This window comes from Tenrec ecaudatus, chromosome 8, assembly GCF_050624435.1.
Source record: "Tenrec ecaudatus isolate mTenEca1 chromosome 8, mTenEca1.hap1, whole genome shotgun sequence".
Taxonomy (NCBI): Eukaryota; Metazoa; Chordata; class Mammalia; order Afrosoricida; family Tenrecidae; genus Tenrec; species Tenrec ecaudatus.
In genome coordinates, this window is record NC_134537.1 from 101,259,212 (window position 1) to 101,281,556 (window position 22,345).

General features: G+C 52.0%; 1 protein-coding gene across 1 annotated transcript in view; it reads right to left on the reverse strand.

The window, feature by feature from the left end:
- ADGRA2 (adhesion G protein-coupled receptor A2) overlaps positions 1 to 13,440 on the reverse strand; it is a 46,641-nt gene extending 33,201 nt beyond the window's left edge. Inside the window, exon 1 of the mRNA XM_075556699.1 lies at positions 12,812 to 13,440. Within this exon, the coding sequence (XP_075412814.1) occupies positions 12,812 to 13,071 (260 nt within the window). The 5' untranslated portion in view covers positions 13,072 to 13,440. The remainder of the gene's footprint in view (positions 1 to 12,811) is intronic.
- Between the last annotated feature and the right edge of the window lie 8,905 nt (positions 13,441 to 22,345).

Genomic DNA, 22,345 nt, shown 5'->3' on the forward strand with positions numbered 1-22,345 from the left:
ATGACCTTCCCTGATGTAACCAGGCCTCTGGAGCTGGAGAAGCCATGTAGAGACTCTGTCAGCGCTGAGATGCTTACACCACTGGATCCATAAGACTTTCTACCCACTGGCCTGTGATGGTCCTGCATTCAGTGTCATTGCATGTGTTTCATGAGTCTGAAAAGGACTTTATAGATTGGTATCAGACATATGGGCTAATATCAGACTTATGGGCTTGGAGTGGACTGGGTTGGAATGCTTCAATTACTCTTTAAGTAAAACTTTCTTATACACATATGCGTTTCTATGGATTTGTTTCTCTAGTCTACCCAGACTAACACAATGTTCTTTAGAAGCCAGGATAGCAAGACTTTATCTCATGCGCTTTGGACATATCACTAACAAGGATCAGTCCCTGGAAAAGGACCATCCTTCTCGGTCAAGTAGAGGGTCAGTGAGCCAGAGGAAGACCCTCACAAGATGGGTTGAGTCAGTGACTTGCAGCAGTGACTCCGAGGGTGGCCCAAGACCAGGCAGTGTGCCATTCTGTTGTGTATTGGGTCACTATTAAATCAGCCCCGACTCGATCGCATCTAACAGCAGCAACAGCATAGCTGAGGACGTCAGTTGGAGAGACATCCACTAGAAACAAAAATATTACGTCATGAAAGTATCTGAAAAACAAGTTTATATAAAAAAACTTCCATCGTTGAACTACAGAGAAAGTTTTAAAAGGCTCCTAATTCCCAAGTCAGAGAAATTGAAACCTGGGATCCCAGCATGCTGCCCAAAGAGGTCCAGGGGTAGTGCTGGGTGCTTATGCCCTCGTCCCCAGTCTCTAATCGGGACTCCTGTCACCTCAGTCACTTACTCCAGGTGTTTCAAATCAGCGCTGCCCAATAGGAATACGTGGGCCACACATGTAATTTAACATTTTCTAGTCGCCATATTTTTAAAAAGTAAAATAATAAATAAATTTAACAATATACTTAATCCAATATATCCAAAAACACTATCATTTCTTCTTTTTCTTTCAAATGCTACCCATTTCAACACATATTCAACATATAAAAATTGAAAAATCTTTTTTTTTGCACTAAGGCACCCTGGTGGCATAGTGGTTACTCATTGGCTGCTAACTGCAAGGCCAGTGGTTTGAGACCACGAGTTGTTCTGTGGGAGACAGATGGGCTTCCACTTCCATCAAGAGTGACAATCTTGGAAACCACAGGGGCAGTTCCACCCAGTCCTACAGGGCCACCAGGAGTCAGCATCAACTCCATAGCAGTGAGTTCAGTTTGGGCAGTCTTTGAAATCCGGTTTGTATTTTACTCTTCTGAAGCCTAAAAACAAGCCTGTTACCAGGGAGCTGACTCAGACTTAGGGCAACCGCCATCGAGTCAATTCGGTCTCCAAGACTGTACAGCTTTACAGGAGCAGACAGTTTCATCCTTCTCCTCAGGAGTGGGTTTGAACCTCTGACCTTTCTGCTAGCAGTCAACACCTGACCCACAGAGCCAGCAGGGCTCCCTCACGGCAACCTTACTGTGGTCTTCACCTAATCTGGTGTCAAGTTAAGGATTAAGAGTGTAGTGGTGGAGTCTAGGCTGTCAGTCTGGAGATAGCCAATGAGACTTCTGTGTAGGCATGGTCTTCTCCTGAGAATTCTGGGAAATCTGGGACTTCCTTCTTGGGAAGCAGAAGACGCTTCTCTCTCTCTCTCTCTCTCTCTCTGCTACTCCCTGGGAGACATTGCAGAAGACACGCCACATGGACGCCACCAGACCTCGGAAGCCAGAGAAGTCACAGAGAGACCCCTGCCAGTGCTGAGATGCTTACAACGCCACTGGGCCCAAAGACTTTCTACCCACTGGCCTGTGATCGTCCTGCATTTGCCTTCATTGCATGTGTTTCGAGAGTCTGAAGAGGACTTTATAGATTGATATTGGACAAATGAGCTATTATCAGACTTAGGGACTTGATTTGGACTAGGCTGGTATGTTTTCTCCATGTTCAATTGCTCTTGTATATAAAACTGTCTTATACACATAAGCATCTTGATGAATTTGTTTTTCTAGTCTGCCCAGACTAACACACCTACCAAGCCATGGCCAGCAAGTAGAGTCCAATTTAGGGGGACCCTACATAGGCAACCCTAGCACATTTCAAATGGGGTCAGCGGGTTAGGAGGGCTCAGCAGCCACGGGTGACCCACAGCTGCCATAGCTGATGGGGCAGCTTTAGCCCTTATTCAGTTTCCTTCTAGCCAGCACATCCTCAGAAGTAAGTCTAGACTGCTTGAGAGATACTGAGACAATGAGTGAATGAGAGAGTGAGTGAGTGAGTGAGTGAGTGAGTGAGTGAGTGAGTGAGTGAGTGTGTGTGTGTGTGTGTGTGTGTGTGAGAGAGAGAGAGAGAGAGAGAGAGAGAGAGAGAGAGAGAGAGAGAGAGAGACATCAGGGGACTGGCCTCTGAACAGGCAGGCCAGAACCTCTGGTTCAGAACAATGTCTTTCTTGGTTTGGCTTTGTATCCAGCTTCCAGCCACGCCCCCTCCCCTCTGCCCTGAGCGCAGACCCCATAGAGGCCAGGACCTGTCTGAAGGCAGCCTCTATGTGTGTGCTGTGGAGGGGAGGACAGGGCACCGTGCGGGTCGGCCGAAGCCCACATTTCCGGCTTGCTAGCCTGGTGCAAACTCCAGCCTTGGTAGACGTGTGCCTGATATAGAGGACACGTCCCTGACCCCCCACCCTCCAGCCCACTCACAAAAGTATGGCCACCAGGCAGCTAGGTTTTTATCCCTCTCCTGACATGGGTCCCTTTCAGGAGAACACATTTCCAGTTCTTATTTTTTAATTAAAAATAATTTTATTATTTATTATAAGAGTTATTATGATAAGAATAGTGATACAACTCTTATCACAATCCATACATACATCAACTGTGTCAAGCACATTTGTACATTCATTGCCCTCATCATTCTCAAAACATTTGCTCTCCACCTAAGCCTCTGGCATCAGCTCCTCATTTTTTCCTCTCCCTCCTCGCTCCCACTTCCCTCACATTTCCAGTTCTTAGAGAGACTTTGGGCTGATAGTTATGTGACTCAAGTCCTCAATACCTGAAATTCAACCTTTTGGCTTTGCCTATGTGAATAGCTTTGAGGAAACGTACTTTAGACAGGGATTGGTCACAGATGGCTTTGCTGTGTTTGTTGGTTCGGGTTTTCCTGACGTGCTCTTGGTGGGGCTGGTTGGGGAGGGCCATGATTGGGGCGGAAAGTGCTTGGTTCCTCCCCCCTACATCCCCTTATGAGCAGGTAGGAAGCTTGCAGTTACAGGCTGCTAATGAGCTGGATAAACACACACACTCCGTCTTTCTAACCCAATGGGAAGAAAAATGTTCCCACTGACTCGAGGCTGTCTCGTGGGAGGAAAGCAGACAGGGCAGGGCAGCCACAAAAACGGAGCTGAGGAGGGAAACAGGCCCCAGCAGTTGTAGCCAGTCATGGATGCAGTGCCAGCTCTGGCTCTCTCTAACCCCAAACCCGCCAGACAGACACCACCTCAGCCTGCACCATCCTCTCGCCCGCTGGACAACCTCGGGGTCACCAGGTGGGCTTTCTTCTCAACCACACCAACCCTGCTCGGGTCCAGAATTTTGGGCGGCTTGCTCCCCTCCTCCCACTGGAGGAGTCTTCCTGCCTGTGCGACTGCAAGAGGGGCCAGTCCCTGGGGTCCCTTGTTCTCTAGAGTCTGAAATCTGGCCAAGGAGAAGGGGCATGCCGAGTCCATTCCAGAACTCTCCCCCGAGTGGGGTCCTATTTTAGGGTAAGAAGCAGGCAGTTACCACTAATGAGGCTCGAGGCCAAGGGAACGAGTGGCTGGCGTCTACAGAGAGGCCCTGTGGCCTCTGGGCAGCCGCAGGAACTTACCAGATACCACCCCGCCATCAAAGATGACCCTGTAGTAGTCACGTGGGCACCAGCCTGTGGGGCAAGGAGAAGCCAGCATATGCCTGAACCAAACGGTTCTCACACTGGCAGGAAGAAGCATACATGTTCGACCATTGCCTATTGCCCACCTATGTGTACACACACACACACACACACACACACACACACACACTCACACTCACAGATTCAAGTGCCCCAGCATCCCATCTGCTCAGGATCTTGGACCCTCAGGGAAGTCAGGAGGTCCCTGGACTCTCTGGTTTAGGAAGGTCTGTCTCCAGCCCTGTTTTGGGCAACTGAGAAGTGACTTAGGGAGACAACGGATGGTGAGGGGAAGGGTTATGCTGAAACCCACTAAAGGCTTGAAGCTCTTAACCAACCATCCAACCAAACCACCCCCAACACACACAATCCTGAATGGAGCTCCCAGCCCAGCCTGGTGAGAGCCCACCAGCATTTCCAGGGCCCACAAGGCACCTGAAATCTGGAACAGTAAAATTTACTAATGCATACTTATTCATATAAAGATTAAATTAATAGCTACCAAATGTCATGCTACGTTAATTCATCCAGCACCTCCGTTGTCACAGAGTGGATTCCGGCTCACAGTGACCCTGTGTGGGAGTCCCCAAATTGGGAATCTTTGTTGGCGTCAACAGCTCTTGGGTGGTGGGTTTGAAACCCCAGTCTTTCCAGGTGAGCCGGCCAACGGCCTCCCTGACAGTGCCAGCCGGCCTCCTGGGATTAGCAGCGATTCTACTTCGTGAAGAACATGAGTGCGTTTTAGGATATGAGTGCGGTTGCTATGACTCTAACCAGTCCAGTCCAGTGATCAGGGCTGCGGCCTTTTGGAAGCAGATCACCAGGCCTTACTTCTGAGGAACCTCTGGGTGAGTTTGCATCCCCAACCACGTGGTAAGTAGTCCAGTGCTCAACTCTTTGCTCAACTCAGGGACTCTGTCGTTGTCAAGTAGAGTCCAGCACCTGACAGTTCCCGAGTTTCCGAGGCTGTGACCTTTCATAAGCAGACCGTCAGCCTGTCCTTCGAGCTGCCCTTAGGGATACATCAATAATAGAGCCAAACTCACCACTATCGGGCCGGTCCCGTCTCAAGGTGGCCCTGGAGGGCAGGGCCGAGCTGCCCCTGTGGGTGTTGAGACGGTAACCCTTTACAGGAAGGAGTTGAACGTCCCGTCTTTCCCAGCAATAGTCCAATGTGTGACCGCACCAGCCAACCTCGTGGTGAGTGTTTGACCATCTGCTCCACCGCTGGGCTCCTGAGAAGATAAATGGCCTCCAAACTCGAGAATGGGGCCTTGCTGGGACACACCCCCCCCAGGCTGAAGGCTGCTGTTCCGTGACTTCCCCTCACTTCAAAGCTTCTCTCCTGTCCACTCATTAGGCCTGGGTTCAGGAAACCTCAGTGTGGAAGAGGGCATGCCTGTGTTTCCCTAAGGAGCCCTGGTCTGCTATTGCAAAGTCCACAGTTCAAAACCACCATCTGCTCCAAGGGAGATAGATGGGGCTTTCTTCTCCCATACAGAGTTCGTCTCAGGCAACCACAGGGGCAGTTCCTCCCTGTCCTCGAGGGCAGCTAGGAGCCCGAGTCTACGCCATGGCCGTGGGCTTGGATTTGGGATTTCCCTGTGGCTTCTCCTTGAACACCTCCTGGTTCTAAAAGGAAGCCCAGAGATGAGCTTCTTTGCTAGGCTGTGGAGGCTTACATCCTAGGATGGCCCCTGAATTCAACCCTGAAGCTGGACTGTCCAGGCAGGGCCTGAGGTCAAGGCCAAGAAGGAAAACAGCCGGTGGTGGTCTGCTATGGGGCTAGGGCAGATGGTGGGCACTAGCTGGTGCTGAGTATCTACAGAAGAATCTCAAGTAAGGCCAGTGGTGGTCAGGGGACAGAGAATCCACAGTGGAGAGCAGGGTGTCTTAAGTCAAGGGGCAGATTCCCCCTCCCTCCCCACTCTCCCCATCAGCCCTGGAAGCCGACTCCTGACACCCAGGACAGTACACCTTCCTGTTCTGCCTCACCTGACTCCATAGGAGAGTCTTTCCAGAACCCCTGTTACACAGGGGTCACCTAGCTCTGAGCTGCTGGTGGCTGAGGAGAGAGCAGAAACACTCGGAAGAGCGCTTTAGGGATCACAAGATCTCTCTGATTTCACCTCCTGGGTTGGTACAATGACTAAGCGCACCTGTGCTTGTTAGGCCGTGTTTTGGGGAGGTCCCTATTCACACTGGCGGCAGGTGTCACCTTGACTGGGGAAATGGATGAATGGAATAGGAGTGGTTTCTCAGACTGTGAAGAGGACTTGGATCTGCCTTGCCTGCTGAGAGCTGTGTTGTCTAGGGAGGGCTCTGTCCTGTGGGGCTGAGAGTGGGCCAGCCATACTTGCAGGGTCAGTCTGTCCCCGGCATGTCCAGCACCATGTATGCTTCCATTTGGGCTCTCGGAGCAGAATCTCCATAAGCAGAGTGGGCAGGTGAAGCCAACTGGGGGCTCTTGGGGCCTGGGGCAAGGGTATTGTTAGAACTCAGAGGGACTGGTTAGCAAGCCTCTAGGAGGCATGTCAGTCCCACATCCTAGTGTACCTCTCATTTTCTAAGGGATGGATCCTGCTGTGAATGTTGCCTCAGCAGGCTTCACACCTGCAAAATGGCAAGCATGACGCATGAAGGGAGTCTAGTAGTGGTTGGCTGACCAGGAGCTGTATGGTCTTCGGGAGGTCAGGACCCCTTCCCCAACCCCCACCTCTGCTTCCTTCTCAGTAAGGAGGGGCTGGCGTGGAGACTCCCTCCCCCTTCTTTTTCATGGCCTTTCCCAAGAAGTGACTATAGTCTAGTGAAGCCAGAAGTCATAGTTTCTGCCCCTACACACCAGTCCCAGCAAGGCAAGGAGCCCTTGGGGCCCGGTGAGGGGCTGGGGGTGGGGGGTGGGGGAGGCAGGGACCTTCCTTCCCTTTCCAGCTGGGAGATGTCGTCCTTCCAGTTGGGGGTGGGAGCTGCCTCCTGAAGCTGCACTCCCCCATCCTCAGTGACAGATGGGCTCCCCTGCCCCTCACCTGGCCCCATCCATCTTGCACACTCCCTTGCTCCCCCATCCTGACCTTCCCTGGGTGTGTGTGTGTGTGTGTGTGTGTGTGTGTGTGTGTGTGTGTGTAGGGGGCGGGGAGGAACACTGAAGGCAGGCCTGGGGAGACGGGTCCAGGGAGACTGGCCAAGTCAGCTACACTCTACCATTTCTCTCCTCCCCTCCCCCTTTCCTGCCCTCTCGACCCAGTCCTAAAAGCTGAGGAATGTTCTGGAGTTTGGGAAGGATGGGGGCCCATGAGAGGGAGGAAGGGGAGGAGGCAGCTCCGTCCTGTCGTCTCTGAGCTCCAAATAGAACAGAGCGAGCGGCTGGGCTGGGGAGTGAAAATAAACAGCCCCTCTGAGCAGCCCCTTCTTAGAAGTTACCGGATCTTCCCCCAACTCCGCAGCCTAGAGTGCCCCCCCCCCCCCAGCTTTCTGTTAGGGCTCAGGGCAGTCTCCTGCCTGCCTGGGGAATGAAGAGAAGCAGGGGCCTGTTCAGGCTACGTGGCATTTGGGGTCTCGATGCCCCTCGCTGGGTTGGGGTGAGAGCATCAGTGAGTAGGGCAGAGATCAACTTGGGCCTTTTTCTCTCTCAGAAAAGGGTTCTGATCCCAAAGTGTCCCACATGGGATAAGCTTAGAAATACTTTCTTTTTAAACACAGGACCCCATGAGGTACTGGTTCAAATGACACTGGCCTGCCTGTGCCTGCTGGGGACTTTTTCAGACTTTGCCTCTCTCTCCCTGGACCCCCTAATGAGACATGGTGATCTGTTGTGGCCAGCCAGCAGAGAAAGACTTCCTTGGGGGGTTCAGGAATGGCTGAACTCACACACACACAAACACACACACACTCTCTCTCTCTCTGAATTTAAAAATGTTGAGGTCTGGATCCACTTGGCAGTGAATGATATGTGCCTTCTTTTAGAGCCAAGGGAGTCCTGGTAGAGTAGCTGGCTACATTGTGGGGCTGCTGAGAGTAAGGTTGGCAGTTCAAACCCACCAGCTATCCGAGGGAGGAAGATGAGGCTTTGTGCCCTCAGAAAAATGTACAGTCTAAGACACCTGAGTGGGCAGTTCCTCAGCCACACTTGAGAGGGAATCCACAGGGTGCTCTTTTGAGTTTTCTTTTAGGGAGAGAGCTCAGCAGGGTGGCATTTCCAGTCTTCAGTGCAGTGAGGACTCACCCAATGAGCCTAGGAGGGCTCTGTGCTCTCTGCTCAGCCTGTGCCCTGAGACAGGCCCGGGGACCCACTACTCTACACACTCCTAAGCCCTACGCCCTACAGGTAGGGAGCTCCCAAGCCCCCCCAAGAAGGAACTAACTAAATCCTACCCCCTAAGCCTGAGCAGCTAGCCTCCAGCTCCTCCAGGAGGGGGGCAGGAGGGCACAGGGATGTCAGGGAGGCAGTGGGTTTCTTCTGAACTTCCTCATGCTCCACCTCCCTCAGGTCAGAAGGGGTCTGGGAGTCCACCCACATGGGGATGCCTTGCCCTGCATGGCGGGTGGGTCAGGGTGCTTGTCCAAGTCCCCAGCCTCTTTCCTCCTTTCTTTCCCGCTTTCTCTTGACCAGTTCTCCCCCTCCCCCTCCTCTCCCTCACAAAAGCTCTCTGTGCACAGCCACTTCCTCTGGCTGCTGTCTCTGAGCCCAGACATTATGAGAACCATATGGGGGAGAGAGGGTGGACTAGGAGGGGGTGGGGGCAGCCAGTGTGGGCCCGCCCCTTCAGCCAGCATCTCTCCACTCTCCTCAGGCCATGTGTATGGTGGTTGGCCCACTTTGTCCAAACTCCCCTGATTGGGCCCTGGTGGCTGGGGTGTGGGGCACTGGGGTGAGAAGCCAAGCTAGAACTTTAAGTCCAGTCCAGAAACAGGAGGGAGATCTGTGGTTCAAGGACCACTTCCCTGAGGCTGAAAGGCAGCACGGGTGGGTGGGGTAGGGTTGGGGGGAGGGGTGCAGATGAAGGGGCCTCCTGCTCCCTCCTGCCCATGCCTGACCTCCCATGTTCCTGAGGACCGCCAAATGCATAGCCAGAGAACCCAGCCAGCTGAAAGCGCATCTGTGACCCACAGCCCATTCTCCCCCAATGCAGGCAGTGAATGTGGCGGGCACCCCCCTGAGATGCTGGTAGCTGGGCAATTGGAGAGATCAGTCCCATGCCCACCCCCCTCTCTAACCAGCCTCGTAATGGTTCCTAATCCAAAGGGCCTGGGGCATGCTGGGAAGGAACCAGGTTTTTAACAGCAGCTTCCATGTGCACTGGGCCCCATGTCCAGCCAGGTGAAGGGCAAGTCCCTTGCACGGGAGGTGTGAGGAGAGAACCCAGCGAGCTCTGTGACTTGCAGTCAGGCAGCCTCAGTTTACTCAGCTGGAGGGCTTGCAAAACTTGGGTTTGCTGATCACTGAGGTGAAGCCATTCTAGGAATTTATGAGCCTGGTGTGTCCGTCCGGGCTGCTCAGATAACCTGGGAGGTCCTGGGAACAGATTTCCTCCTGGAGTTATTTAGTATCAGCCCTTTCCTGGAATTTACCCCGGGTCCCCTCCCCTCATTCTAGCTCCCAGAGCAGAGAACCAGAGGGCAGCAGGCCCCTTAGCGGCTGCCCTGGGGTGAGTGGAGGCACCCACTCACCTACCCAGGGGCCTTTCCCCTTCAGAGAGCCCATCATGGGCCCTGCTCTGTGGGCACATTGGAGACTGAGCTGCCCTGGCCACCTCAGCACAGATTGGGTTGTAAGACCTGGGGCGAGGGGGTGGGGGATAGGGGGTGGAGGTGGTTTGGGACAGATGGGAAGAAGCCAGGAGTTCTGTTTTTCTGGAAAACGGCAAATGAAAGAAACCAGGCAAGGGTGGAGAGTGTATGTAGTCTACAAACCCAGCGGTCAGAGGTTGAGGGAACAGGGTGGAGTGGACCGGTGGGGGGGGGGGTGGTTCAGTGAGGTACGCACACAGGAGGGTTCAAGGAATTGCCCCGCGAGAGCTCCTTCCAGACAGAGACCTGATCCCATTGAGTATGAGTATGGTCTTTTCCTGACAGATTCTCAGCCTTCAGGGGCTGGGAATCTCAGGGCCTGCAGTGGGGGTGGGGGTGGTGGTGGGATTGCCAGAAGGACATAGGGACCTGGTAGCCCATTCTCACTCACTGCTATCAAGTCCATGCCGACTCAGCAACCTTATCGGACAGGGCAGAACTGCCCCTGTGGGTTTCTGAGACAGTTGCTGTTTATGGGAGTAGAAAGCCTCCTCTCCCCCACCCCCCACCCCCGGAGCTGCCTGGTGATTTCCACCTTTTGACCTGGATCCCAGCCCAGTGTGTAACTCCCACTCTAGAGCCCGGAAAAAAGCAGGCCCCTCAGTGGGAATGTGGGGATGGAAAAGGGTAGAGCCATCCTGCACAAATCTACCGGCACAAAGTGACAAACTGAACAGTGATAAGCCGAATTTGTGCTTAAAAACTGAAGTGAGGAGAGTAAGCTGGGGCGGGGGACAGTTGGGGAGGGGAAGGCTGAACATTTTGTGTTCTTCTCTTCTGGCTGGGCTGCCAGCTCAGGCGGCAGCCCCTTCTGCGGCCCCTCGCCCTCAGGAAGCTGGTCAAGCAGGGGTAGGTGTGCCAGAGGGACGGGGCCCTGAGAGCGAAGCCCTTGACCTGCTGGCCCTGAAGAGATCTTTGAGATCTGTTGGTGCACTTTGGAGTCTAAGAAATATGCCTCCAGCTGGGCGGTCAGCGACAGCTCAGGCTGATAGGGAGGTGGACTTCCAGGAGCTTCCTGCTGTACCTTGTAGGGATGGATGCCAGGCTTGGGGAGTGGGGTGGGGTAGGGTGCTGTTCCTTTAGAACAGTGGTCCTCAACCTGTGGTCTATGACCCCTTTGGGAGTCAAACGACCCTTTCACAGGGGTCGTACAATTCATAAGAGTGGCAAAATTATAGTTATGAAGTAGCAACAAAAATAATTTCATGGGGGTAAAAAATTAAAAAATAATTTTATGGTTGGGGGGTCACCACAGCATGAGGAACTGTATGAAAGGGTCGCGGCATCAGGAAGATGCCTCATGTCAGCTGGGCCAGTGACTGGGGAGGACAGGGGGACCTTTTTAGGGTGAGCTGGGAGCTACATGTGCCACCATCCTGTCACAACCCATTCTCACCCACAGTTGGCCCCACTCGCTCCTTGGAATGGCCTGGATAGGAATTAGCCATGGCTGGAAAGCATTAGTTGCCAAATCATTCTAAGATGTACTGCAAAACCACCTTCCATCCCCCCTCACCCTCCCTTCCTTCACAATGTTAAGATTCCCTAATCCCAACACACAGATGTACAGAAAGCTTACCGCATCTGGGGGAGCATCGTACGCGAGTGAGAACAGTCACAGGGCACGCACACACGAACGCACACGCGTACACACAGCCCTCTCGGAGCCTGAGAACCACGGTGCAGTTGGGACTCAGACAGCCACTACCCCAGTTCTGCCCGACAGCGAGCATTTTTCTCCTCCAGAACTGAGTGGGCTGGGGAATGCCCATGCCTGCCTGGGCTGCTCGCACCAGTTGATACTGCAAGGGCCCTGGAATGAGCAGCTACAGACGCCTTCCCAATCTTCCCAGGCCATTTCTCTCCCTACTCTACAGCGAGGCAGGAGAGAGCAGATAAGACCGCCCCCACTCCCCCTCCCCGAAGGCAAACATGCAAACCTACACACACATTCAGCTGGGGAAAATGCAGGCCAGGCCCGCCAGAGTCAGAGGCTGACCATTCGCGTCCTGTCAGGAAGCGGGCCGCCCGTGAACTCACCCAACCAGAGGCGTTACTGTATTGTTCTGGACACAATCGGATAGCTATGCGCCAGCTCCGGCTCTGGGGGCACCGGCTCTGGGGGCACCGGGCAGTGGAGAAAGGTTGCCGCTAGGGTCAGGAGGACAGGGAAGGGGATGTTGTGGGTCGGCAGGATCCAGCTTGGGAGCGGAAGGGAGGGCTGCTAGGCCAGGACCCTCACTTCACAGTGTGTGCAGAGCTCTGAACACGTGGTTAGCTCAGGGCACACTGCTGCCCTGCCCAGGGGGGCTTGATTCCTGTTTCGGTTTGGGGACTTCAGGGCCTCAGTGAGGAGGCTTGTGGTCAGGTGATGGCCCAGCCACAGCAAGGCTGGACTACAGTAAGGCCCTGACAGGACAGGGAATCTCCATCGGCCTTAGAAGGAGGCCTGGAGGCATGCTGGGCCCTCAAATCCAGGTTTTTTTTCTTCACCATTCTTGCACAAAGTCAACTGAGAACCGTCCACAGCTTGTTTCAGGCCAGAGCTCACTTTGCCAATGAGCCTGTTGGACATGTCTCCGACTCCCTAAAGGAACCTAGGGATCCAACAACAAGCATGTGTGTGCATCCCTGACCCCTCCCAGGGTCAGGTGGGGCACCCCCAACTGGACGACCTCCACCTTCAGCGGGTCCTAGGAAGGCTTCAGCTTCAGCGGTGGTCAAGATCTGTTTCTTTCCCCTGTCCCCTTCCTACCCCAGCTCCGCCCCGAAGCCCACAACAATCGCTGGGGATGGGGACCTGGTGGGGCGTGGGCATCCTGGCGGCCGCATGCCTTCCACCTCACCTGTGCAGGTGAGGGGCTCCCACATCCTGACTCCTTCGGAGGAAGTCTTCTTCCACACCCCACCAGTCTACTCTCCCCAGCTCCCCCAAACCTCCCATGTGGGCGCCTGCACTCAGGGCTGTCCCGGTCGTCGTCCCCTGTTCCCTGCCCTCCCCCTCCGCCCCCCATCTCCCGCGCGCCCAGCGGCCGCAGAGGGTACTCACAGCGTAACGGTGCCGTTCGGCAGGAGGCCAGGTTCTGGGGGCTCCGGGAGGTCCCCGCCGCCACACACCACCCTCCTGCGCGCGAGGCTGGGGGCGCCACTACTGAGCCCTTTGGGTCGCTCCCCGGAGCACTTGCAGCTGAGGATGGGGACCGGGCAACCCGGAGCGCCCCGGCCCGCGGGCGCCAGAAGCAGGGGCAGGAGCCACGGCAGCAGCAGGCGCGCGGGCGCCCCCAGCATCCTGCGTCTCCCCGCGCCCATCAGCCCATCGCCCCACGGGCACCGACAGCGCTGGGGCCGGAGGGACCCGGGCGTGCGGGCGCGAGCTCAGTGGGGTCCCGGGGTGCCCGAGCACGGGGCGGGGGGCCCTGGGCGGAGGCAAGCCCTGGGGTCCCCGCCGCCGCGCCCCGGGGGCATGTCCGGCGAGTGCCCGGGGCGGGGAGCACTGGGATGGGGCTGTCAGCGCAGCCCCGGCCGTCCCCAGGCGCGCGGCCCGAGTCGCGACTCGCTGCTGCCGGGCCGCCGCGCGTCCTCGGCTCGCTCCGAGCCGCGCAGGGACCTAGCGGACGGGGCCGGGCTCCTGCCGCCGCCGCCGCTCCGTGCCATGGATGGAGGCGGCTCGGGCTCGCCTCTCCCGCCGCCGTCAGCCCCCGCCCGCCCCGGACGAGGGAGCCTCCCCTCGCCGCCCAGTCCATCCGCGAGGCCCTAGCGCCTCCCGATACGCCGCCGGGCTCCAAGCGGGAGCCCGCCAGTCCCCTGAACCCCATCTGAGCCTAACCGCCAGCTCCCTCCTGACCCCCTTTCCCTGGTCGGGCATTCCTCTCTCCGACCCATCTCAGACCTCTAGCCCAACCGCCTTCACCTTTCCCCAAATCCCACCTTGCTCCTCTGACTGGTCCCTAACCCTAGGGACCTGGCTTTCCTGGACCTGCGGGCCTAGCCGGAGGTGCCTTCACGCTTCAGGGTGAACTTGGATCACTGCTCTTGGCTTGCGGAGACTCCACCTGCTTGGCCCCTAGAAGGACGCGCCGGTCTGCAAGCCTTGCCCCGGCCCTCAAACTGGGAGTGAGCGCACCGCAGGCGGATGCAGCCAGGGACCAAGGGGTCAGCAGATCCTCCTCCACTTCGGGTGACCTTGCCCAGCAGGGTGTGCTTGTCATTCCGTCAAAGAGGGGTCAGAGGCCAAGGCAATCATGGCTAGATCTGGCCTCCCACCTTGTCCACATCCGTGTGCAGGCGTATGCTTGTGAAAGCGAGAGGGGGGCCAGCCGAGATCTGTGCCGCTGCCGCCATGGGGGAGAGCACTGTACTGTGTCAGGAGGCCCCCCTTTTGTAGAATCAGCTCGCTCTCTTCTCAGCTGCCTGGTCCACAACCCTAGCCTAACACTCTAATGCAGGTAATGTCTGGGCTCTCGGAGGGCTCTGCCTGCCTGCCTGCCGGCAGGGTGCATGAATGTAAATTGTAGCCTGGGGAGGGATGAGTGAGGGGGATTAGAGGGAGGATAGAGACACTAGTTGCTTTCAGGCAGCCCCATGGGATTGCTAAGGCTGTGACTACTAGCTGCACCTCCTCCCAGGGGGCTCCAGCTGCCCACCTTTGGTCAGTAGAGCACGTACCCATTTAGGTCACTCGGGAAACTCGCTTGTTAAAGACAGAGAGGACTGGAGGCTTTGGACTGGGCTTGACCCTGGCAGGTGGGGAGCAAGATGAAAATTGCTCATGGGATTTGAAGGGATTGTAATGCCCATTAAAGTTAAGGAGCCGGGTGGCACAGTGGCTAGACATGCAGCTGCTAATGGAAAGGGTGCAGTATGGCGCCTACGCACTGGCCCTATGGGCGAAAAGGCCTGGGATTCTGTTTCTATATGGTCCAGGGGCTGTCTGAGACACAAGGAAAAGAGAAGGGAGTCCCAGCCCAGCGCATTTGCTCCTCAGTGTCTCAGCAGAGACTGGCCTTTCTGCCAGCTGACAGCCTTTGCTGCTGAAGGAGGGCGCTGCCAGGGTGGCAGTCCTCTGTCCTTTATGGGACCACCATGGTCCCGCAGGTGGCCACCCCTTTTCCTCTGATGGCAGTGTTTTCAGCCCAGTCCCCTGCCCCACTCTGCAGAGAAGTAGCCTCTCTCCCTTGCCTGGTGGTGACAGACAGTGGGCCCAGACACTGGCCCCTTCACTTTCCTTCCCTAGCTCCAGGGGTCTCTCCCAGTTGCAGGCTCTGGTTCCTTGAACTTCCCAAGATAAATAAATAGTGATTGCAAACGGAGGGAGGGAGAGAGCCAGAACGGACTCCCTCGGCAGGGGCCCGAGGCACGTTTGCTAGCAGGCTGGCGGCTGAGATTACATTCCTCTGGAAAGCTCCGAGCAAGGGAGCAGTCCTCGAGCAGCGAGCAGCGAGCAGAGGAGTCTCATGCTGAAGGCACAGCTCTGCCTGCCAGCCCCGGGTTCACCGGCTGGGATCACTCCACTTCCCAGAGAGACCAAGCCTTTAGCCTGGGTCACACAGCTTCACTTGCTGAAGGAAGTGTAGACACTGCAGGTCTAGAAAGAAATTCCATGGTATTACCTAATCGGTGGGGAACCCTGATAGTGGAATGGCTTATGTGTCACTTTGATGTGGCAGTCATCTCCCCGAAAGATTTACCACCTCAGAATCCCTGGGGAGCCGTTTTCCTCTGTCCTACAGGATTCCTGAGTCTGGCTCAGCTCCAGGAAGTTGGTTTGGGTTGGGTTTACTCAGTCTGATGCCAGATGACCTTTAATGAAGCTAATGTTTCCCCTCAGGTGGGAATGCATGATTGATAGATATGCTTGGTGGAGGCGTTTAGAGCACTCTGTCACTGCGTGTGGCTGCCATGCTCACCAGCAGGTCGTGGGACAGAGGTTTCAGTCCCATTGTATAGCTCTGGATGAGGAAGCCACATTTCAGAGGAGAGGTCTCTCTCTCTCTCTCTCTCTCTCTCTCTCTCTCTCTCTCTCTCTCTCTCTCTCTCTCTCTCTCTCTCTCTCTCTCTCTCTGTCTCTCCTCCTTCCAAGCCCTTACAGAGGAAGCTTCCTGATCTTCTGCCCTGGGAGCACTGGAAGTGGGGAGAGGGGAGAGAGAGAGTGAATGAGTTACCTAGGTGCTGGGAATCCGAAAGCTGGTTTGAGATAGTGAAATGACTCAATTGTTCCTGCCCTGGGCCCTTGAGCTATATGGACTGACAAGCATAGGCTGATACTGGGAGATAAGCTCTTTATGGACTTGGGGATGAGCAAGCACTGTGATAGAAGATGCTGATTTAATTCTGACTGGAACAACGGAGAAAATGAGGCTTTCCACCCCTGTAAAGTTATATCGTTCTCCTGAGCAGCAGTGGTTGGTGGACTCCAATCACTGCTATGTGCTACCTAGACTCCTTCCCCGCATCCGCCTCCTTCTGATTTTTAAATTTTCCTTATGCCATAGTTAACTGATGGCATTTAACTCTTGTACTAGATTGTAAAGTCTCAGCAAAGGATGCTTTGTTACTTGACTTATTCCTGTGATTCCCAGCCTGCTACAGAGTCCACTCGAAAGACATTTATGTAATGCATGTGGCCAAATGTTAACGGAGCTTCATCATTTCTTTCAACAAGATTTAGCGAGCATCCACTGGGGGCCCAAAACTGTTCCAGGCATGGGAGAAATCGCAGGACCAAAAGAAAGTCTGGAGCTTCTATATAGCAGAGGGAGCCAGACAACATACAAACAATAAGTATTCACACTATGGTCAGTGGGGCTAAGATTAGTGAAGCAAGATTATGGAGGGTGAGGGATAGTGACCAGGAAAGCACCTCTCCCCCCAGGTCCTTGGAAAAGAGTGCGGAATGTGGCAGAGGAAAGGTTTTAGGGGACAGAGCATCCCTTGCCTAAGGAGCAGCAGCAAGGAGGGAGAGGGCTTGGGTATTTAGGGACAAAGAATGAGGCTCATATGGTTGCAGTGGAGTGAATAAGAGGGGGAGAAATGGGTGGGTGCTGAATCACTGTGCTCTTTGACCTCTTGACCAGGTCGCGTAGGGTCTTGAAGATCCTGGGAAGGACTTAAGATTTTACTCAGATCAAGAAGAGAAGTCATGAGAAGGTGTGGACAGAGGAATCTAGGATGTGCGTGTATCTGATGGGGCAGGCGGGGAAGCAGGAAGAGAGCCGAGCCAGAGGCCAGGGCAAGCATCCTGTCTAGGAGGTTTGGCGTCCTGGACTAAGGAATGAAGGGGGGAAAGTGGTAAAGAGAGGTTAGATCTGGCATGTTTTAAAAGTAGAGGTACCCGGTTTGGGTAGGAGAGAAACGTGTCAAGATGGACCCTTGGTGAGTTCCAGAAAGAAGAAAATGTCTTGAAACTGACTGTGGTAGCAACTATACCATACTGCTTGATGTGATTGAACTGTGGAATGTTATGATAGCTGTAAGAGCTCCCCATAAAATGATTTAACACGATAACGCCGAAATTTTTAATTTCAGGAAAAAATTTGTTTTTGCTTTTATTCTTTACTTTCATAGTTACCAATATATAACAACCAAAATATATTTTAAAAATATAAAATTTGCAATGCTTTTTAAATGTAACCAAATTGTCAGATTCACCCATGGATATATAATACAAGAATAAAAATGCACCTTCATTCCTATATTATTTTTCATCTTATTTTATTATTAAATAAAAAAACAAAAAAACCCTTATTTTATTTATAAAATATAATACAAAATTTATTTGTTTATAATTTTAGTGTGAAATTGAACAAAACAATTTTTTTCTTTTGTGATACAAAGATGAACTTTGCATTTGCTGCAGGAAAATAACTGGTGCATTCTTGCAATGCACATTTTTGCATCTTCCTCTGTGACCTCAGGGTAATGGTGAAGACCATCCAAACGGGCATCTCTTCCAGGGATACTTTTGGTGGCAGGACCTCTTTTCTTTTATTAGCAAACTCAATGTCAGTAAAGCGAGTAGAATGTCTGCCTCTTTTTGTTGGTCTATTACTTTTTCCTTCAAGAAGAAGAGCTTCGATGATGCTCATTTTAAACTCTTGCAGACTTTGGGAATTTGTGAATTATCATTGAAGTGAATCTTGGACTTTATATCTTCCCATCTATCTCTACTTATCACTTCTGATACAATAGGACAGTTTAGTTTGCTCTTCCAATATAAACGTGAATTTGAGAGCTTCACCATCGACATAGCAAGCAGTATACCCCAGAATTGCTCAAGTTCTTGGCTACTCAGTGCAACAAGTTTATTAGTATTTTGCGGGATTGCATAAATATTTGATTGTTCGACAATATTAGTAATGATATCCTTCGAGAAAAAAAATGTCTAAAATATTCAACAGGACATTTTACTACCCCAGAAGAATCTATTTGTCCTAACCATTCAGGCATGGGTCTAGTTGTACCTTCTCCAGAAATGTGCCGCCAAAGAGAAATTCTTTGATTTCTTGATGTAGATGGCTTCAAACTTGGAGTTATTGGAACTGATTCTTCAACTTCAACAATTGAAGTTTCTAACTCATCTTCTCTAGTATTATTACTAACTATGAGGTCTTCTAATTCATCCAAATCAGAATAATTGGGCATATATTCATTTCTTATCATGGGAAAATAAATATTGTTATCAAAATAGTTCGAATAGCAATATAATTAAAATTTATATTGTAAAATCAAAAATTTAAAATATAATATACATTTTATTTACCAATTTCATCCATGTTAGCATCTAGTTCCTTGTCTGAGTCTGTACCACTTCCATCTAGGTCATAAATTTGTTGTTTTCCATAAAACAAATCACAATCCATGTTGTAATTTTTGTCATAGTCGATTTAAAAGACAAACATAATGAGTTAGTTACATTTTGAAAAAGCAGAAATAGGGTGAATAAGCAAATGTGGTGAAGAAAGCTGATGGTGCCCGGCTATCAAAAGATATAGCATCTTGGGTCTTAATGGCTTGAAGATAAACAAATGGCCATCCAGTTCAGAAGCAGCAAAGCCCACATGGAAGAAGCACACCAGCCTGTGTGATCACAGGTGCCGAAGGGACCAGTTATCAGGCATCAAAGAACAAAAAATCATATCATTGTGTACTCACCTCCCTGATACGGTCGCTGAAGACTAATGGGTACATAAGCAAATGTGGTGAAAAAAGCTGATGGTGTCTGGCTATCAAAAGATATAGCATCTGGGGTCTTAAAGGCTTGAAGGTAAACAAGCGGCCATCTAGCTCAGAAGCAACAAAGCCCACATGGAAGAAGCACACCAGCCTGCATAATCATGAGGTGTCAAAGAGATGAGATATCAGGCTTCATCAGAACAAAAAAAATCAGTGTGGAGTGGAGACCCAGAGCCCTTTTGTAGGCCACTGGACATCCCCTTACAGAAGGGTCTCGGGGAGGAGACGAGCCAGTCAGGGTGTAGTGTAGCAACGATGAAACATACAACTTTCCTCTAGTTTCTAAATGCTTCCTCCCCTCCTCCCCCCCCCCCCACTGTCATGATCCCAATTCTACCTTACAAATCTGGCCAGACCAGAGGATGTACACTGGTACAGATAGGAACTGGAAACACAGGGAGTCCAGGCGGATGATCCCTTCAGGGCCAGGGGTGAGAGTGGCGATACTGGGAGAGTAGAAGGAGAGTGGGCTGGAAAGGGCGAACTGATTACAAGGATCTACATGTAACCTCTTCCCTGGGGGATAGAAACTGGGTAAAGGGAGACGTCGGACAAAAAAGTGGGTGAAGGGAGACGTCGGACAGGGAAAGATATGTCAAAATAATAATTTATAAATTATCAAGGGTTCATGAGGGAGGGGGAATGGGGAGGGAGGGGGAAAATGAGGAGTTGATGCCAGGGGCTTAGGTGGAGAGCAAATGTTTTGAGAATGATGGGGGCAATGAATGTACAAATGTGCTTTACACAATTGATGTATGTATGGATTGTGATAAGAGTTGTATGAGCCCCTAATAAAACGATAAAAAAGAAAAAGCGGAAATATATGATAAATACAATGTTTTTTTATGAGTATTATACCGTTGACATAAAAGCTAGTTTTATGAACATATACAAAAAATATCAACATTAAAACATCAGTAGATTGAAATTATTGTAAAATGCACTGAACGCAAATGACTACTTAACCTCAAACGCATAATCGGTCAAAACAGGTGCCACTAGTCAAGCATTTTGCACTAAAATGTGTGACTAGTGGTGTGCATCTGTACTGAGAAAGTGGCGATGATTTTGTTGACATCTTCATTGGTCCAAAAGCTTTATAACTTCAGTACCAGATACGTTTTAATGAAATGTTATGAAAACATCATGCTCAGTGTTATAGGGTTAAAGAAAAGAGATGGCCCCATTGCAGTTTAGTTGACACTGTGAGAAAAAAAAATGGAACTGCCATTTCCTGAGAAGACCCAGGGAGGATGAGGTTTGGGAAGGCAACCAGGAGTTTGGCCAGTCACTCTGCTGGGTCTGGGTATGCAGCGATTTGAGTCGTGGCCCTTGTTCTCATGGGGCGTGTAGCCAGGAGGGAAGGCAAGCATTGAACACATGAGCACACGTAACTCTATAATGCATATGTGGTGAGTTCTATGGAGGGAAAAGGCCATTAGACAGAATCATGGGATAGATCAAAACCCCAAACCAAACTCACTGCCATTCAGGTAAGTTCGCCTCCTAGGTGCCTAGTTTCCACTGAGGGGTCAGGAAAGGCCTCGCTGAGGAGACCAGAGGGCTAATTAGGAATGAGTCCCAAGAGGAGATGGGGTGGTGCTTGTGGTCAATTCTCACCTTCTGTGAAGGAGGTCCTGCTAAAGCACTTCAAGAGCAGCCACCGCTGTCTGTCCCTGAGGCTTGAGTGTTGCTATGATGCTCCATAGGCTTCTGTGGCGTTTCCAGGCTAAGACGGACTAGGAAGAAAGGCCTGGAGATCTCCTGCTGAAAACTAGCCAAGGAAATCCTATGGATCACCACAGTCTGGTGTTGCAGTTCACAGAGTTGCCATGAGTTAGAGGCTGGGTCAGCAGTCACTGACGACAGCAACATCATGGGTGGCTGCTCTTCCCTTACAGCTGAGGACACTGGGACTCAAGTAGCTTGGGCTGGGTCACTCAGTGGGAAAGCTGGGTCCCCCGCTCTCCTGATACCATGTCCCCTGCTACTTGCCACTGCTGTGTATGGATGTGAACAGAGGTCAATGTGTTCTCCTCTTTGTTTTTAGGAAATGGACTGTTTGGGTTTTGGTATCTGGTTTCTGAAAATAATCCAAGCAACGATGATGCACTGTCTTTCTAAAATCAATCAATCAATCAATCAATCAATCAATCAATCAATCAATCAATCAATCATGGTGATTATGGGCTGAGCTGCAAACCGCAAGGTTGGCAGTTTGAAACCACCAGCTGCTCTGAGGGAGGAAGACAGGGTTTCTGCTCCCTTGAAGAGTGACAGTCTCAGAGACTCACAGGGACAGTTCTACCTGCCCTATTAGGTCACTAGGAGTTGGTATTGGCTTGATGGCAGGGAGTTTGAGGTTCTGAGTCTTTCTAAAATATCCAGGCATGTTGGGGTTGCAGACGCCCCACACCTGTGAAACTGATTTCAGAAAGGGGTGGGGCATGATGCCAAGGTGCACAGCCACTGATTGGATCAGCCATCATTATGCATTAAACCTCCAGTCATGCATATTCATTGAGGCCCTTGATCTCCGTGTGTGGGAGCCAATACGGTATGTCACTAGGGACAATAGAACCTCCTCTAGACCTCATCTCAAGTACGTCTTCCTCCGTAAGCTTTCTGAAAGTGGAAACTATAAATATAGGTAATATTGGTTTTGTGTGCTATGGAGTCTGTTCCAACCCATGGGGACCTATGGGACAGGGTAGAACTGCCCTGTGGGATTCCAAGGCCGTAAACTTGATACAGGTCTTTTCTGTTATGAAGCCATTGCTGGCTTGGAACAGCCTAAGATTCAGTTAGCATCTAAGGACTAACCCATTGTGCCAACCATGGCTCCCTAAACCTGAAGTTTGCGGTCGTCCCAAGGGTGCTGGGCCAGCCAGGTGGAGGCTGATGAGAGTAAGGGCTGAGTTCTCCCTTTGCAAGGCATGCAGCAGGAAATCTGAGAGTGAGGCAGACACCAAACGTTCATCCAGAGCTAAGCCTACTTCTAGTCTTTGCCACTAGTAAAAAAAAAAGATTTTAAAATCAAAAGAATCCGTGCATATGCTTAAAAAATGAAATTTTGTGCACGAGTGTATAATACAAAACAACAGTCCCTCCCCACCCCTCTGCACCCCTACCCACCCAGCTCCCCAGAGGTGGAACTGCTGCTGTGAGTTCCTTTCTGCTCTTTGTTGAAGCAGCCACTAAACACACTGAACATGGCCTCCCGCCCTGAGAGCTGTTTTGTGGGATAGGGGTTTCTAAACCCAGTTTTCAGGAGCTCCCTAAGAGGGCCAGGCAGCTTTCGGAGCTGGGGCTGGCCATTGATTTCCAAGCCAGATTCTTGAGGTCACTGGTC